The sequence below is a fragment of the Lampetra planeri genome, chromosome 53, assembly GCF_965212315.1.
Source record: "Lampetra planeri chromosome 53, kcLamPlan1.2.h2, whole genome shotgun sequence".
NCBI lineage: Eukaryota > Metazoa > Chordata > Hyperoartia > Petromyzontiformes > Petromyzontidae > Lampetra > Lampetra planeri.
The window spans coordinates 4,163,002-4,182,358 of record NC_136159.1 but is presented as its reverse complement, the minus strand read 5'-3'; the positions used below and the strand labels follow the sequence as shown (position 1 = coordinate 4,182,358).

At 49.8% G+C, this 19,357-nt stretch overlaps 1 protein-coding gene across 2 annotated transcripts in view; it reads right to left on the bottom strand.

Moving 5' to 3' along the window:
- Positions 1-2,009: 2,009 nt before the first annotated feature.
- YJEFN3 (YjeF N-terminal domain containing 3) overlaps positions 2,010-19,357 on the bottom strand; it is a 93,244-nt gene continuing 75,896 nt past the window's right edge. For both annotated transcript variants that reach the window (XM_078617401.1, XM_078617400.1), the window contains 5 exons: positions 19,211-19,319; positions 15,045-15,155; positions 13,578-13,691; positions 12,662-12,809; positions 2,010-11,653 (listed from right to left, as the gene is read on the bottom strand). In XM_078617401.1, coding sequence (XP_078473527.1) covers positions 11,376-11,653; positions 12,662-12,809; positions 13,578-13,691; positions 15,045-15,155; positions 19,211-19,246 — 687 coding nt within the window. In that variant the 5' untranslated portion in view covers positions 19,247-19,319 and the 3' untranslated portion in view covers positions 2,010-11,375. The remainder of the gene's footprint in view (positions 11,654-12,661; positions 12,810-13,577; positions 13,692-15,044; positions 15,156-19,210; positions 19,320-19,357) is intronic.

Genomic DNA, 19,357 nt, shown 5'->3' with positions numbered 1-19,357 from the left:
TGACACATATGTCGCTCAAAGAGGCAGGGCGGGATTTGGAAGTGCTGCCCCACTTCCCGTGGCTGGACAATCGAAAGGTCATTGGACGAGGTCGTTCCGGTCATCTTCGCAGCTGATTTTGGCTGGCCATCGAACAAAGACGGCCAATGTGTCGTGAGCTTTAAGATGCGCGTCTGCGGCCGTCTGGAACGCTCTTCCTACCGATATTAGGAAGCCACTGGAGCGATGCACGTTTACATCATCTAGATCATGAAAACGAATTTCTTCATCATTGCTTTTTTGTCGTTTGTTGTCATTGTCCCCACACCTCCGATTAGCACGGTTGGCTACGTACGGTGCGAAAGAAGTTCAGCATGCATACATACAGCTCTGTGATGTCCGCTTCTGTGGGCTGGTCTCTAACACGAAGGGTTAGGTGCGGTTCAATGACACTAATATATGTGATGCGTGAAATTTACATGCGAAATGTAACATCAAATGTTTTTGCCGTTTGATGATGTATGAAAGCATGCAATGTGACTGACCTCCTGCATAACTAGATTGACTTTGGACTATACCACGATTTACGGGGGTGTTTTCAACTTTACATTTATAGATCTCCAATTCAAACTCCTGTATATAATTGTTACCCCCAATATAACATGTAAATAAAGGTGCAGCCTTGCAATGTCTTGCTCACGCATATGCTGGTGGAAGGGCCTTCGGCGAGCAGAAGGGAAGTCCAAATACTGCACCTCTACGGGGTATTTGGCCTACTTTTCCAGGCTGGCCGGACATCTTTGAAGAGTTCATATTCTTTGGTTCTTTCGGTAAAGTCACGGAGATAGAAAAAATAATAATGAAAATAAAGTGAATACAAATTACCATGACGTTTCGATCGCAACACAAGCGGTCGTCATCAGGAAAAGGAGTTAGCCTCTAAAGGCAAACTGTTTATAAAGGTTTGTAGATGGGCGTAGCCCAAGTGTATCAGCAGCACCAGCAATGCCAATGCAGCAGCACCAACATTGCCAATGCAGCAGCAATGCCAATGCAGCAGCAATGCCAATGCAGCAGCAATGCCAATGCAGCAGCAATGCCAATGCAGCAGCAATGCCAATGCAGCAGCAATGCCAATGCAGCAGCAATGCCAATGCAGCAGCAATGCCAATGCAGCAGCAATGCCAATGCAGCAGCACCAACATTGCCAATGCAGCAGCAATGTCAATGCAGTAACAATGCCAATGCAGCAGCAATGCCAATGCAGCAGCACCAACATTGCCAATGCAGCAGCAATGCTAATGCAGCAGCAATGCCAATGTAGCAGCAATGTCAATGCAGCAGCAATGCCAATGCAGCAGCAATGCCAATGCAGCAGCAATGCCAATGCAGCAAAGGGACACCAGGAAATCACTGCACCCCGCTCCACACACCACACTGCTACGGTGGAGGTTGATTGACAAGAAAACACAAGTCAAGTCATGACCCAAAGTGGTTGATGACATCGTTCCAATGCTTGCTGAGTCTATAAGCTTGCTCTCGGTTGAAATTGTGTCTGTGTCTGTATATATGTGTAGTGATTGTATCATTACTACTGTGTATACACGCACACGTGTGACGTCACTATACCGGGAGCGTCACTACCACGTGGGTCTACACACACACATGACGTCGTCCCGGCTGTATAGCAGGGTGATGGTTATGCAGGACGTCAGTCTTGGAAGAGGTGGGAGTACACACAAATTACCCCACTACACGTGATCGACCTGCAGATCGACTAACTGTGATGTAACCATTGATTCTGCTGGGTGAGAGGCTGGGGAAGGAGAAGGTTTAAGAAACTTCCATTGTTGTTTCAAGTACGGAAGACGGTTATTTGAAAGCTACACTAAAAGAGGTGGGAATAACGAACACGAAGACTGACCATGACATTTCGATTTCTCTAACTTTTCAATTCTGGCTCCTGTTAGTGTCCTTTGGCCAGATATTCTTGAAATCCGAGAGAATATTAAAAACAATCTCACAATATATATTATCTTGACATTTTATTACATTACGAAAATATCGTATTAATTTTAGGGCTCCAAATACAGGCTTGTGAGAAGAGTGTGGAAATAAAGTCCACTTCACCACGAGATAGTTTTACAGATGCTTATGTTTAATGGGAAAGTTTGGTGATGGGGTGGGGGGTAGTTCGACACATTCAGACTCGGAGGTGGCATCATCGTCTCAAGAGGCGGTCACTACACAGGAGCTAATCGTAACGTGAAGGGTAACACGCAGACACAATTACAGGGTGGCTATCGATACGATCCATTGAATGGTTAACGCGAGGCAGGTTACAAAGGCCTTCGTCAAAGTCTGTCGTTGCCGAAACGCGTGCGTTGGAAGCGTTCCCGCTTGCCTCCCTCTCCCGTTCGCTACTCAATTAGTCGACGAAGTTCGGCGGCCACGTGGCAATTCCATTGGCAGCCACGAGGAGGCGGCTGCGCTGCAGCGGTCGCGAAAAAAAATGGCGGAAGCAAAGGCGAGCCTTTCGAGCAAAACGTCACGTCTGGTGGCAAAAACGCGTGGCAGAATGCGTGGGATAGCCGTCGTGTCCAAAAATCTCGTCGACAAGTGTTCTCCATTGCAAGGCCCGTGGGCCACTGTGTGGCCCTTTGTGGCCTTTAGTGCGCCCCCCCCCCCGACAATAACACAAATGTGAAAACATCCCCATCGTGCTGTCCAAACCCAATGGTTTCAAATGTGTGGCGGCCCTCACACCGATGATGTCTAATCGGCGAAAATGCTGCCTCCCACCACCTCTGAAAATTACTGAAGAACACTGGGGGAGAGGTATTGCAAGGATGGTGAATGGGACACTGCTGATAACACCGGCAGCGGCAGAACCAAGAACGGTTTTAACTCCGATGTATGCACAGTGGAGTTAAACATATCCGTGAGTAATTGTAAACATAGCAGTCCCACGTTTTCATTTTTTTTTATAAGCAGAAGCAAAAGTTACTTTCGGACGAAAATATAAACATTCTTCACATCGCCACCCAGGAGAGAAATTAGTCGGCAGATTATACGATTTTGTTGGGTACATTTTCACAAAATCTGTAAGTCTCACGTGGCATGAAGACAACTGTAACTTACGCTAAATACTGCGGCTTGGTGTCAATATTTGTGCACCATGCGTCATTGCAGGTAATGCGCACCGATTTAAAACTCATATTCAGGCATGACGGTGTCGCTTTTCATGATGATATAGACAACGTACAGCATGGCTCAGAAACATGGGCACCGATCAAGAAAATGGAACAACATCTGAAAAGTGCGCAAAGAAGCATGGACAGATGATTTGGAATCGCGATCAGAGAGAAAAAGAGGAACAGCACATAGACCAGAGAACAACTGCAGATCAAACGTCATATTGACTTGTTGGCGCTTGGGTAGAACACATTACTGGAAGGGACGATGGCGGATGGCTGAGACTGTTCAAGGAATGGCAGGCAAAGGGGGAAATACTCCCCGAGAGGATTTCCACTGCAGAGTGCACGGGCGTGAATGGATCGTTGCATCGCAAGGGCACAAGAGATGGCAACAGCGTGGAGAGGGCTATCATCCAGCAGTGGATAGATAATGGCTGACGATGTCGACTGTAGCTGGGAACATTACAAACACAGGTGTCTAAAACTATTGTCTATACAGGTGTTTATTAATGCCACGAACCTCAATGCAGAATAATGGCATCAAACAACTTTGAATGCCGTACAGGTCTATCGCCCTCCTGTACACAACCACAGACGGAAATGGACGCACACAAACCACTGTCTAGGTCAGAATAATCTACAGGCTATAGCGGCGTTATCACATCTGTATCATAGGCACAAAGACATTTGACGTGAATATGAAAGTCCAAGGTCACATTTTTTCACATTAGCGGTCGAACTTCAGCCAGCGAATGAGCTGTGTGTACAACATATTATTTGGGTTTTTCATTAAAGCTACGTAGATAGAACAAAATTAATAAAAATATCACGACGTTTCGATCGCAACACAAGCAATCGTCATCAGGTGAAAAAATAGTCAGAGAGCTCCTGAGGCCGGATGTTATAAAAACAATTTCCACCTAATGACGATTGCTTGTGTTGCGATCGAAATGTCGTGATATTTTTATTATTTTTTTCGATCTACGTGGCTTTACCGAATGACCCAAAGAATATGAATTCATTTTGTGTGTACAACGTTACTCAGCGCAAATCTCTCAATGGCTCCGGCGGATATGCGATCGAAGCCTCGTGTAGGCCTATGCCAAGCACGTGCCAGATCCGTTTCATTGAGTTCCAAGGAGACACCACACATTCTTATATATATGCATTTTTAAAAGGGACTTTATCGAAAGTCGCGTTTAAAAGTGTTTTAAAATATAACGAACGATCCTACTGAGTAGGCTTTCATGCGTAAACAAAATTGTCTGATTTTGGTTGCTTTTTTTGCGGAAAAATGAAACCAATCGGCACATTCGCCCACGTGACAACTTGATTTGTTTATCTGCGTCGGGTGGTGGAGGGTTCATAGCTCTAGTTTACTTAATACCCATACGTTCTACACCCCAAAAAATATTTTTTAATCCTAATTTGTTATTTTTTTTCTTTCTGGAAGTGAGAAACTCCTACGCATCTGGACATTTTGTTCGATTAAAAGAAACGACTGGAGTTGGGGCTCACCTGTCTTTACAACAGCCACGCTCTCCTGCAATTTCCATAATTCCCAATCGGCCCTTATCGTGGGAGGACGACGACACGATGAGTCGAGTTTGTCTAAAGTGGTGGCCAAGGGGGACTTCTGGTCTTAGGATGAGACCCATAGTTGCAGTGCAGTACAACTATCAAAGGTGGAGCAGTCTGCAGGAGTGTAAATCACACCATAGCGGAGCGGTCAATAGCGCTGATGATACCTCACCTTACCATCACCTCTTTCCTTATGCTCGATCTCCAACATCTGCTCTCACAGTCTCATCACCGCCACGTGGTTTCAGGTCTTCCCCTCTGGGTGTCACTCCATCTGTCTCAGTAACCGGCCCTCCTCCATCCTGCCACGTATCCCACCCGTCACCACCTCCTCTGCCTGACTACATCAACAGGTTTCCTGCCAAATCCTCTTCCCAAATTCCAAGTCGTTTACCCTATCCCGCCATTTCATTTCTAGCATCCTCAGCATGCACCCCAACGCAGAGGTTGGAGCGATGTGAACCTTCGTACAAATGGCGTCTCCGAGGCAGATGAGTCTCTGGGTAGTGACTATTAGCTCCACAACCCGGGCAGAGGTGTCGTTTGGTCATCCTAGCATCAGCAGAGGCAGGATGAGTTCAGTGGCCACTAGAAACCAACCACCACATCACGCCACAATATCCCCTGGGCAGGACCCTCCTGCGATTATTTTGCTGCTATAAATGTCTAAATGATAAGCCACTTTGTTGAGCTATCATTTGTGGCCAGGTCGCTTTTTAAAAATAAGTTCATACCTCGGTGGGCTTTGCCTGGTAGGATGGGGATGGTTTAGTTGTAATTATTTATGTTTGGGTAATTTGTTTACCTTTCTTGTACTTTGCGCTACTATCGTGTTTGTGTACTGTTTGTTGTTGTAACTTTCTTACCCGCCCCGACTGCAACATCTGTGAGAAAGATCTTCATAGCTCATCGAATTCCTCCAGTATAAATAAATATTCAGAATCTAAAAACAAGAACGGCTTAAGACTCAGAGAACGTGTGGCTTTCCGGAGTGAATAATGTGGCATTAAAATTGAAATTCTCCTACCATGTTTTTGGTTATTTCGGTAAAGTCACGTAGAAGGGAAATAATACAAACAAAACAATATTTATATTATTTTATAATTTCCCTTCTACGTGACTTTACCGAAAGAACCAAGAATATGAATCCCTGCAGTCACGAAAGCTTTAAATCAAAACTCTCCTACCATGGTTCAACGTAGGGGTCGGCAAACTACGGCACGGGAGCCGCGCGCGGTTCGTTCAAGGAACTGCGTCGTGACAGTCATTTATGAAGGACCACCACCGTCTCGTGTTCACAACGTGCATTGTGCTTCTTGATATCCTGATTTTTGATGATTGTTTTTTTACCTTTCTATCTGGCAACAAAACTGACACCTTTTTTACAAGGAGTCATGTTTACATAGACCACAATACCTGCAGTCATAATGCAAACAAAAAAAACGTGATTTTTGTTTGACCAAATTCGAAAAAAAATGCCTTTTCTTGTTATTTCGATTGCCGACCCCTTGTTTTACGTTTGCATTATGCGTGAGCTCTGTCTGTAATATGATTGGAAACCCGGGGTAAGGAGGGGAGTGAGGGCATGATACCTCTCGTAACGACGAATCCGATATGCGACGAATCCAATATGCGACTCGCCCGAGACAAATCCAGCCGCGTTGATCTCAGTTTTTAGTTAATGTCCACAAGTTGTGAGACTCACACCAGGCCAAACGTGGAAGTAGATTCATAATATAGGTTTTTGGGTCAGATCGCGTTATTTATTAATGTGTCGTAACCCTCCACCACCCGACACGGCCAAACAGTAAAAAATGTGTCACATTTTCAAAGGACAAATTAATTTACTTCTTTAGCCCACCGATGTGCTGAAGAAAGAATCAAAAGTATTTCAAAATTTTAGTACGACGTTTCGCTGATAATTACAATCAGCTTCATCGGGCAAGAATGGTGAAGCTCTCCTGTTGCTTCCGGTCTAAAATAGAGCAACATCAGGGTGACGTCATCATTTCAATTAAATTATAATATTGGTCGCGAAAGCCTATGTGTTAAAGTGGAAGTAGATTATCTGCAACTCTGCCCCCGACAGCTCTCATCAGCTGCATCGCTCTGCTCAATAAACTCTCCGACGCACATGCACGATTTTTTATTATCGCATCATCATCATCATCATTCTCACAGGGATCGTTGTCCTTCTACGTGAGAGACCGTGGAATGATGGTTTCCCACTGGGGTTGCCCAGCGAGAGGATCTTGTTTAAGAACGTGACGCATTTTGACTTTCTCGCGGCGGACCATCTAACGGTAAAAGAGGCTAAATTCACACACGTGCGCGCTGACATCGCTACTTTATAAAAACAAGCACCAATACGCACACTCACTCGCTCGCTCGCGCACACGCTCGTGAGCTCCGGTAGCACTCGATGAGATGGGGAACTCTCCGAAGCCACGGCCCCACTCTCGATTAGCGCCCTCGCTGAAGCATGCCCGGGGCCCATTACGGGACGAGCCCCTCCTGACTTGTCGGATGGGGTTAGCGGATTCACGGGGCTCTCCGTCACCGCCGTTGTCTGTATAATAAATACGATTGAGAGTTGTTGTTTTTTTTTATCCGGGCCACTCGCAACCCGCCACCCTGCAGATTGCCCCCAGGTATAGGTAATCGAGAGCTGGCTGCGCTGTGCGGGTGTCTCGACTTCGAAGACATCGAAGGTGTCTGAGAAGTCGATCTGGTAAAACACACGAACAAAATTATAGATATATACCGAGGACTAGATACGCACACACTTACGATGGGAAAAGGGATGTTGTGAAAACAGCGAGATAAACAATTGTCAATGCAAGAGCGATCACCTGTGTACCGAATTCTCCGGATTGTAAGACGCACTTTCACCCCCCCCCCCCCCCACTGTGTTTAAAGGCCAAAGTTTGCGCGGTACGTTTTATAATCAGGTAGCCGTGTGCGTGTGTATGGGGAGCGGTGGCGCAGTGGTTAGCGCGCTGCGCTACGACTCGCCAAACCGAGTTCGTTTCCCGCTCACGGCCAAAACCAGTCGTGATTATCTGAACCGGTGCTGGACCTTCCCTAGGTCGACTCAGCCTCAAATGGGTGCCTGGTAAGATGTGTAAACATCGCTACTAGGGGGGGGAAGGCGGTCGGGCGTGGTGCTGGCCACCCAGCCCCTCGTGTGCCGTGCCGGCCTGCATAGGTGCTCGCTAACAGCACTTGCCCCAACAGTCTGTTAGAGGCTACACGGGGGACCTTTGCCTTTGTGTCGGAGTGATTTATGTAACTTTATTGGCACCGGGTACCCTTTTCCGTTGCGTCTCATGATGCGGAGAATGTCGGTGATCGCGTTGGTGCTGCCACTGCACTATTGGTTAATAATCACGTGAAAAAGATTTTTTTTGGTTGTTTAAAAACAACAACATATTCCGGGTTGAGAACGTTCGTTCAGGCGTCTCAAACTCTAGGCCGTTTTTCAAGGACAATAAACACAAAAAAACACAATCCGTCGTTTATAGAATGAATTGGGCAAATGGGGGGGGGGGGGGGTGGAGAAAATGTAAAATTAAAAATATCACAACCAAACAGGTGCAAGGTAACTAGTATTTAGCCTAAATTATTATAAACTGGCACAACATCGTGGCGATCACTTAACGGACCCTGTAAACGTACACACACACGCGTACAACACACGCACACACACAGGTACACGCACACACACAGGCGTACACACACGCACAAACACACAAGTACACACACACACGCACACACACAGGCGTACACACAGGCGTACACACACACGCACACACAGGTACACACACGCACACACACGCACACGCGTACACACAGGCGTACACACACACGCGTACACACAGGCGTACACACACACGCGTGTACACACACGTACACACACACGTACACACACACGCGTACACACACGCAAAAAAGACAAAGATCCCCCGTGCAGCCTGAACAGACTGTTGGGGCAAGTGCTGTTAGCGAGCACCTATGAAGGCCGGCACGGCACACGAGGGGGTGGGTGGCCAGCACCACGCCCGGCCGTCTTTGTCTCCCTAGTGACGATGTTTACACACCGCACCAGGTACTCATTAGAGGCTGAGTCGACCTAGGGGAGGCCCAGAACCACTTCAGATAATCGTCACTGGGTGTTGGTAAGCCGTGAGCGGGAATCGCCAACCGCTACACCGCCGCTCCACCCCCAACACACACAGACACACACACACACACAGACACACACGCACACACACGCACGCACACATACACACTCCCTCAAACTCAAACACTCTCACAACCCTCGTATCAGGCTACGCATGCGTGCATTGCAAGCTGTTTCCTTGCGGCGCTGAAGATGTTTTCTTAATTTATTAATGTTGGTCCACTCAGCCGCAATTAGCCAACTGTGTGTGTGGTCGGCTGGGTGGATTTTGAAAAAGGCAGATGTCTGAAATAACGGGGTTATCTGAGTTCCAGGACTAAATTCTTGACTGCTCGGTTACATTTACGTGGTGATCAAAAACGCTGTACACTGTCAGTCTGTAAGTCGTCTGGAAACCCCCATCAGAGACCGGTCAGTCGATTGTCTAGAGACCCCATCAGAGACCAGCCAGTCTATTGTCTAGAGACAATAGATAGTCAGTCTATTGTCTAGAGACCCCATCAGAGACCGGTCAGTCTATTGTCTAGAGACCCCATCAGACACCATTTTGTTAAGTTAATTCTCTTGAGACTCTATTATGTAGAGACCAACAAAAACAATTCTACAAATATGATTCCAGATTCATACCTAGCCTAGTATCGCAAATGCATTAACAAAGACCCCCCCTTCAAAGCCTAAACATAACAGTTGAGGCAAGGTCTGTTCGCGAGCACCTATTAAGTCTGGATGGGCACACAAACGGGGTAGTGTGGCCTGCACCAAGCCTGGCCGCCTTTGTCTCCCCAGTGCTGATACTTTACGCACCTGCACACCAAGTGCTCATTCACGTCCCAGTTGACCTAGGACAGGGGTCGGCAACCTACGGCTCCGGAGCCGCATGCGGCTCTTTGCGGGCTGCTTCTTGACGATATGTACGTATGTACAGTATGTACTCAGATGCATTGCGGCTCTTGAAATACTGAATTTTGTACCGAATTGGAAAGAAATGGCTCTTCTTGTTATTTTGGTTGCCGACCCCTGACCTGGGAGATGTCCAATCGGGCCACGGGTATCACTCGCCACTGAAATCAACCCTTGGTGAGTAATTGAACCAAAGTCGTTGGGTCCGAAGCACAGTGCGCTAACCACTGGACCACCACTTCCCACACATCAAGAAAGACAAAGTTCCCCCGTGTGCCCTCTATCAGCCTGTGGGTCAAGTGCTCTTAGCGAGCACCCAACATCAGTGGCAATTATCTGTACCAGTCCTCCACCTAGGTCGACTTAGCTATAAATGAGCAACTGACGCGGTGTGCAAACATCAGCATTGGGAATACAAAGGCGGCCGGGCATGGGGCTGGCCGAAACCACCCCTCATGTTTTGTTCACCCTGCCGGTGTTAATAGGCGCTCGCTAACTCGCACGCGGTGACGGAGCGGCGCTCTGCGCGATGAGCCCCGGTGAACCGGGAGTTTGCGTGCGATTTTGTTCAATCTCTCGGCCCACGGCTAACATCGGCGGCGAGAGATTTCAGAACTCGTCTTGCCCTTTGCCCTCCCCCCCCATTCAGTCAACATGAACTGACCAGCCCAGTGAAGTAAAGTTCAACAATCCGACGGCATAAGCGTTGGTGGTGGTGGGGGGGGGCGGGGGGTGCTTTGGTCCATTGGTGGATTGGAAATGTATGGATTATTATTTTTTAAAGTACATACACACATTATTGACTTGAAGCTTTCGTGACTGCAGGAATTCATATTCTTTGGGCCTTTCGGTAAAGTCACGTAGATAGGTTCAAGGAATAATAAAATAAAACAACAAAAAACGACGACGTTTCGATCGCAACGCAAGCGACGGCCGCTGGCCACCCAGCCCCTTGCTGTTGGCGAGGGGGTGGGTGGCCAGCACCACGCCCGGCCGCCTTTGTCTCTCCAGCAGCGATGTTTACACACAGCACCAGGTGCTCATTTGAGGCCGAATCGACCTAGGGAAGGCCCGGGACCAGTTCAGATAATCGTCACCGGTGTTGGTGGCCAAGAGCGTGAATTGAACTCGGTTCGTCGGGTTTCGTAGCGCAGCGCGCTAACCGCTGCACTACCACTCCCCCAAAGACAAAGATCCCCCGTGTAGCCTTTAACAGACGGCTGGGGCAAGTGCTGTTCACGAGCACCTATGAAGGCCGGCACGGCACACGAGGGGGTGGGTGGCCAACATCACACACATACCCACACACACGCAAAAGACAAAGATCCCAGCAAACATCACCGCATCTGGGGCGGCCTTCAGACTGACACTCGTCGAGACAAAGACGAAGACAAAGATCCCCCGTATAGCCTTAACAGACTATTGGGGCAAGTGCCGTTAGCACACACACACGCAGGCAGGCAGGCAGGCACCAGGGACAACTCCACCACCGCTATTGTTGCTTCTGCTGCTGCTGCTGCCGTCGATGTCCGGGGCTAGAGCAGTGGCACGATGCAGTCCGTGCCAGGGTACTCGGGCAGGTTCAGCTCCATCTTCTTGTGAATGTCCAGCGGGAGGAAGCGCCCTCCCAGGAAGTGCAGGCGCCCCGCGAAGCGCTCAGCGCACCGCTTGGGAGCCCCCAGCGAAACCAGAACCTCGGGTTGCAGCTGCAGCTGCTGCAGCTGCTGCTGCTGCTGCTGTGTCCCAGCGGCCCCAGCGGTGCCAGCCGCTCCTGGGCACGCTGAGCCGTTGCCGCACAAGTCCGGGTCCCAGCCTGGGGTGGGGGAGGGCGCGGCACGATTTGTGTATTTGTTTATTTGTGCATTTGTTTATTTGTTTATTTGTTTATTTGTTTATTTGTGTATTTGTGTATTTGTTTATTTGTTTTTTTGTGTATTTGTTTATTTGTGCATTTGTTTATTTGTGTATTTGTTTGTTTGATTATTTGTGTATTTGTTTATTAGTTTATTTGTTTATTTGTGTATTTGTGTATTAGTTTGTTTGTGTCCTTCCCCTGTCGTCGCCTCGCTCACTTCCCATCCTCTCGCTACGCCCCCCCCCCTCACCCACCCACCCTCACCTCCCACTCCTTGCTCCATTTCCACCCCACCTCTCCCACTTACACCCTCTCCTCCACCCACCCCCCCTTCTCCCACCCCCCTCCCACCCCCACCTCCCCCCCCTCCTCCCCCACCTTCCATCCACCTCCCACCCCCTCCTCCATCCCCCACCCACCTCAGCCTCACCTCCCCTCCAGCACCCCCCTCCTACTCCACCTCCTTCCACCCTCACCTCTACCCTCTCCCCCACACCCCCACCTCCCCTCCTCCCCCACCTCCCCCCTCCTCCCCCAACCTTCCATCCTCCCCCACTTCCACCCTCTCTTCCACCCCCCGACCCCCTCCACCCCCTCTTCTCACCCGCACCTCCATCCCCCCCTCCTCCCCCACATCCCCCCCTGATCCCCAACCTTCCATCCACCCCCACCTCCACGTCCCACCCGCCCACCTCCACCCCCCCCCCTCAGCCCCTCCTCCCCTCCAAAACCCCCCTCCCACCCCCCCCCAATGCTTTCCGCGTGTGTCGAGTTCCTTGTCCTTCCCCCGCGAACAAAGTCCAACGGACGCACTCCGATTGTGGCGGAGGATGCGGTGTGTGGGGTGGTGGGGGAGATGGGGGGGGGGGGTGATGTGGGGTGGGCGATGGGGTTGGGGTGGGGTGATAGGGGGGTGGGCGATGGGGTGGGGGGTTGGGGTGGGGGTGATGGGGGGGAGGGGCTCACCAGAGGGCACGTCCACGCTCGCGACGGGCGCCTTCACTTGGCGCAGCGTGTTCATGATGCTCAGGAAGGGCTCACGCACCTCGCCACGCAGCCCCGTGCCGAACACCGCGTCCACCACGAAGCAGTAGGCGTCGTTGATCAGCTGCACCTGCACGGGCGAGGAGGGTGAGGAGGGTGGCTTTGACGAGGAGACGACGAGGGGAAGTGCACGGCTGTGTGTGTGTTGAACTTCTTGTGCGCCGTACGGAGCCGACCGTGCTAATGGGAGGTGCGGGTGGGGACAGCGGCGCGTGTCGCTACTAGCTCAGACTGAGATCTAAACTGTTGTTGTTGTTGTTTCATAGATTTGAAGCTTTCGTGACTGCAAGGATTCATACTCTTAGGTTTTTTTCGGTAAAATCACGTAGGTAAAAAAAATAACAATTATAATAGAAATAAAATAATGTATTGTTGTTGTTTTTTTGCCAGGCAAAGCCCACTGAGCTAAGTAGTTTCTTTTTCAGAAACAACCGTGGCCATAAACGATAGCTCAACGAAGTGGCTCAGCACCATCACGTGGAAATGTACAGCAGTCAAACGCTCTAAAGGCGCGATGTCGATTCTCAACGTGGAGGGAAAACCCGGAGGACCCGGAGAAAAATCCACGCGACCACGGAGAGAGAGACACGCAAACTACAAATATACAGCAGGCATCGCCAGGGTCGGGATCAAATCCACGACTTCATGTATACCAGGCGAGGTAGTTAACATCTCCTAGCCAACGTGATGATGATGATGATGAGAAAGAGACACGTGAACTCCAAATATACAGCAGGCATCAGGGTCGGGATCGAATCCACGACTTCATGTATACCATGCGAGGTAGTTAACATCTCCTAGCCACCCCATGGGCGTGCAACTCAACACGGATCGTCACCTCGGTGGGGAGGTATGAGAGGAATGGGATGTCGAGCTTCTCGCACTGCGTGGTGAGCGCCTGGCTCAGCGGCTTCACGGAGCGCTTCACGTAGAAGACGGTCGGCTCGTACCCCTGCACGCAAGGCACCGACAACATCGCCAACATCATCATCATCACTGTCATCATCAACATCATCATCATCACCGTCATCATCATCACCATCATCATCACCGCCATCATAATCATTATCACCGTCATCATAATCATCGTCATCAACATCACCATCATCATCACCGTCATCATCATCATCACCATCATCATCACCGCCATCATAATCATTATCACCGTCATCATCATAATCATCGTCATCATCACCATCATCATCACCGTCATCATCATCGTCATCATCATCACCGTCGTCATCATCATCACCACCGTCATCATTATCACCATCATCATCATCACCATCATCATCATCACCGTCATCATCATCATTATCACCGTCATCATCACCGTCATCATCATCACCATCATCACCATCATCATCACCATCATCATCATCACCGTCATCATCATCATTATCACCGTCATCATCATAATCACCGTCATCATCATCACCATCATAATCATCACCATCATCATCACCGTCATCATCATCACCATCATCACCATCATCATCACCATCATCATCATCACCATCATCATCATCATCACCATCATCACCATCATCACCATCATCGTCATCATGATCACCATCATGATCACCATCATCATCACCATCATCATCATCACCGTCATCATCATCACCATCATCACCGCCATCATCATTATCACCATCATCATCATCACCGTCATCATCATCACCGTAATCATCATCATCACATGTCGCCACGTGTTTCCACTTTCCTCCGTCACGTGACAGTATGCTGACGTAGTGCGCCACGTCTCTCTGTCACCAATCTCTTATGTCGTCATCGTCGTCGTCATCATCATTAAGCCATTCTCTGTTAGCTCCTCCTCTCTTTCCGATTCCTTCCATCCCATCCTATTATCATCATCAGCAGCAGCACCAAATATCATGAGCGAAATCAGTAACAGCAGCAGCAGCAGCTTGAGGATCGCTGTAGAAGCTGCATCACGATGGTGTTTATCGTCATCATCATCATGTGCCGGTTGTATTGTCATCATCATCTTCTTGGATCTTTCGGTAAAGTCACGTAGAAGGGAAGTAATAAAATAATATTATATTATTTTATATTATTATATTATTTTATTATGTTTTATTTTTATTATTTTATTACTTCCCTTCTACGTGACTTTACCGAAAGAACCAAGAAGATGAATCCCTGCAGTCACGAAAGCTTGAAATCGAAAAAAACCATCATCATCGTCGTCGTCATCGTCGTCATCGTGAGCCGCAGCACGCCGGCTCTCCTTGAGCACACGGAGCTCTCGTCCAAGGCCGCTCTCTCACGCGGCACTCACAAACATCTTGAGGTGGCGTGCCGAGGCCAGGCCGCACGCTCCGTTGTAGCCCGGCCCGCAGATCACCAGGCCCGTGGGTTGCTTGCGGGGCAGCGAGGCCAACGGGAAAGCCTGTGGGGGGGGGCGGGGGGCGGGGGGGGGGGGCACAGTGACAAAGACAAAGATCACCCGTGTAGCCTGTAACAGCCTGTTGGGGGCAAGTGCCAACTGCCCGCCACGTTGAGTAATGTTCGTTCCGCACCGGTCGAACGGATGTAAATGAACGTTTAAAAAATCTTATATATTTTTAAGCTTTCGTGACTGCAGGGATTCATCTTCTTGGTTCTTTCGGTAAAGTTACGTAGAAATAATAATAAAATAATAATATTACCGAAAGAACCAAGAAGATGAATCCCTGCAGTCGCGAAAGCTTTAAATCGAAAGGCGACAATGACAGTGGAAATTATAAAAAAAAACAATCAGCCCTCCGCGCCGTCTGCATTATACATCCGCGCCGTGGCCACACTCCTCGAGCGGCGATGAACGAGACTCACCTGGACGATGCCACCCCTACTCCGCCCCCCGCTGTATATTTGGAGTTTGCGTCTCTCTCTCATCATCATCATCGCGGTGGCTAGGAGATGTTAACTACCTCGCCTGGTATACAGGAGGTCGTGGGTTCGATCCCGACCCTTGACGCCTGCTGCTGTATATTCGGAGTTTGCGTATCTCTCTCCCCGTGGTCGCGTGGATTTTTCTCCAGATCCTCCGGGATTTGTTTCCCTTCCACGTTTAGAATCGACATCACTCGTTTCGAGTGTTTAGATGCCATAAATTTCCACCGCGATGATTGGCCACTTCGTCGAGCTGTCATTTGTGATAACCGGGTCGCCTCTGACAAACCAGCAGTGTAGCTCAGTGGGGCCCTTAGGTGGCAAAAATAAAAAAATAAATAGTTTATAGTTTTAATAATTCAACGTAATAATGTTTTTGTGTGGCATACAAACAAATGGGCCCCCTTATTGATCTCATTCTTCTTCAAAAGGTTATTTGTGCACAGGTGGAAGCGGTGTGTGTGTACGCTCACAGCACCTTGCCCCTGGGGTCTACAAGGCTAAACGGGGGGTCTTTATCTTTTGTTTGCCGGTGCTCGTGGGGAGCGGTGGCACAGCGGTTAGCGCACTGCGCTACGGACCTGGCAAAAAATAAAACAATACGATTCCCACTCACGAACAATAAACGGTGGCGAAAATATTTGAAGAGGTCGTGGGCCTCCCCCTAGATCGACTCAGCCTTAAGCGAGTACCCGGTGTTGTGTGTAAACATCGCCACTAGGGAGACAAACGTAGCCCGGCGTGGTGCTGGCCACCCACCCCCTCGTGTGCAGTTCCCGCCTTCATAGGTGCTCGCTAACAGCACTTGCCCCAAAAGTCGGTTAAGGCTATATGGGGATCTTTGTCTTTGTTATGCGGGGTGGTGGTGGTGGTGGTGGGGGCTCGGGGTAATGGATGGGGTTGGGGGGGAGGGTATGAGCTCCCCCCCCCCAACCCCAGAATAAGCGCCCCTCCTTCCCTCCAAAACACAAATCAATTAGTGACATTTATTTTCGGGGTCAAAAAAGAAAGTGTAAATTTACAACGCTGCATTCGAGTGCGAGCGTCAAACTCCCCCTTCCCTCCGTCCCTCGACCTGAATTCGTGAGCCGCCAGAAAGGGTAAAACCAATCCTCGAACTATACTTCGTCGCTGTCACCACCGCACTCTTCTCGCGCTGCAGCCTGTAAGCCACCTGCTATGCATGCTGGTTGCCCATCCAGGCAGGCTTTGTCAGAATATCTATTCACGCTGGAGGAATACGATGAGCCATAAAGCTCTTTTTTTCCACGGATGTCCAGTACAACACAAAAAAAAAACACCACAGCAGTCGAGGAAAGGTAAGCCAGCCACTAAATATAAATACATGCGGCGTATGAGGTGTACGAGTACGCATTGCAAAGGCACGTCAAGTCCCGTCGATTTTTTTTGCCAACAGCGCGAGAAACGATAACGCCATCGGGGCCGTCCGTAATAAATGTCGCGGGGGCGACTCACTCTGTGGGCCCGATTCGACGCCTTCAAACTAAACCAGAAGAAAAACTCCATCTGACACCGTCACATCGAAGCGCGTCCCCCCCCCCCCACCCGGGGCCCGGGGCAGTCGCCCCGATTCGCCGTGTACCCTCGGGACGGCCTCTGGCCACCACCACCACCACCACCACAAAGGTGGCTCCGTGACGAGAGACTTTGAACTACAGAGAGGACCACCGTGGCTGTTCTGAGCCCCGCGGAACACACGAAAGGGGGTGGGGGGGGGGCGGGGGGGGGCGGAGGGGAGGGGGGGGGGCGCCCCCACGACCCCACGCCGGCGAGGGGAACGCCGCGCTGATTTGGAGCGGATCGCTTAAAATCCCATGGGGGTGTCCGGGGTCGGTTGAGACGTCGCTCTTTGACCGATGCGTGATATCTAAACCGGCACTGGGTTATCCGCTCATCACTTTGGCAACCCCGGCATTGACCGGAGCGGTGATGAATCGTCAAATAACCCCCATGAACGACACAGCATGACGGATGGGTGGGTGGGGGGGGGTAGGCATTCATCCAGCAGTGGATTAATAAAGGGCCGCACGTTACTGTAATCTGGCCCGAGGTCTGGCTGACGAGATAAACTCTTGTCACTGCGGTATGGCTATTACTGTGCAATGCCGCTGCGGGCATCATTTAAACGTCTGGGAACGACAGCACGGGGCAATACTGGCACTGCCTGCAGACGGAAAAAACCAGACGTGTTGGGGACGTCTGGTACAGAACTCCACATGCCACTCAACCCGGATCATCGAGTTGCAGTCAAGTAGTGTGGAGTGTGGTGGCACGGGAGTAGCCTGCAGGAGGCTACCGAGGATCTCCATTCGTTATTTCAGGAGAAAATTCAACGCGAGCACGGGGAGAGAGACAGAGAGAGGGAGAAAACACGCAAACTTAAAATATACAGCAGGCGTCAGGGTCGGGATCGAACCGATAACCTCCTGTATACCAGGCGAGGAAGTTAACATCTCCTAGCATCCGTGATGATGATGATTACAGAGAGAAGATGCAAATTTCAAATAAACAGCAGGCGTCAGGGTCAGGATCGAACCCACAACTTCCTGTATACCTAGCGAGGTAGTTAACATCTCTTAGCCACTGCGATGCCCCACGGAACCTCCTCCTCTCTGTTTCTCTCTCTCTTGCTTGCGGTCATCAAACCTACATTAACATCACCAGCCCAGGTCACTTCTTTATGACCCTTGGGCTACACCCATTTAAAACCTTTTAATAACAGTCTGCCTCAGCAGCAGACCACGCTTTCTCACCTGATGACAGACGCTTGTGTTGCGCCCGAAACGTCGTGATTTATTTTATTTTCTACCCACGTGACTTTACCGAAAGAACCAAACAGTATTCACAATACCTGGATCGGTTCGTGTGGTTGGGTCTCAGCCGAGTCACCAATGTACGACCCAATTTTTGATCAGTCCACTGCCGGATGACCCTCCCCCATGGCGATGCTAGCCCCCTCAGCTCTCCCCGAACTGATTTTATATTTCTGTGGGGGTGGACAAAGCACTCAGGTGGTCGACGTATTGTTTGTTCTTTATACCGCACGGATGCGCAATTCCGTACAAAAGCGTGCACAGCCAATTAGGCTTCACTAAAAGGCATCTTGCCATGACAGAGAGAGAGAGACGCTCCGGACACAGAGAGAGAGCGAGCAGCTCCAGACAGAGAGGCTCCAATTAACTTGAAAAGCGTCTCACTGTCCAAACGTGCGTGGGACTGCGCTGGTCCATCTTACTCTACCACTGCGATATGTTTGTTGTTTTTATTTTGGTAGGTATAACCCACTGAGCTGTATGGCTTCTTTTTTGCCAAGTACTCTAACCGCGTGTTGATTCTGAATGTGGAGGTAAAACGGAGAAAACAAATTCCATGCGAATTCCAAATATTTCGCAGATCTCCAGGCGAGGTAGTTAATATCCATATCAGGGGGTAGAGAAATTTCGCATTCCGATGGTAGGGGCATTGGAATGAAAAACTGTAGGTATTCGCCGACAGCACTTGCCCCATCGGCGTGGCAAAGGCTACACGGGCCAGCTTTGTCTTTGTGCATACCCTGGTGATGGCGTGCGCCACCGCCATGCCCATCATCTCGACGAGCTGCTCTTGCGTGAAGCCGTAGTCTTCTCTCAGCTCCTTGTCGATCGCCACCGCCTCTTCCCGGCTGAAGCACACACGCACACATGCACACACCACACACGC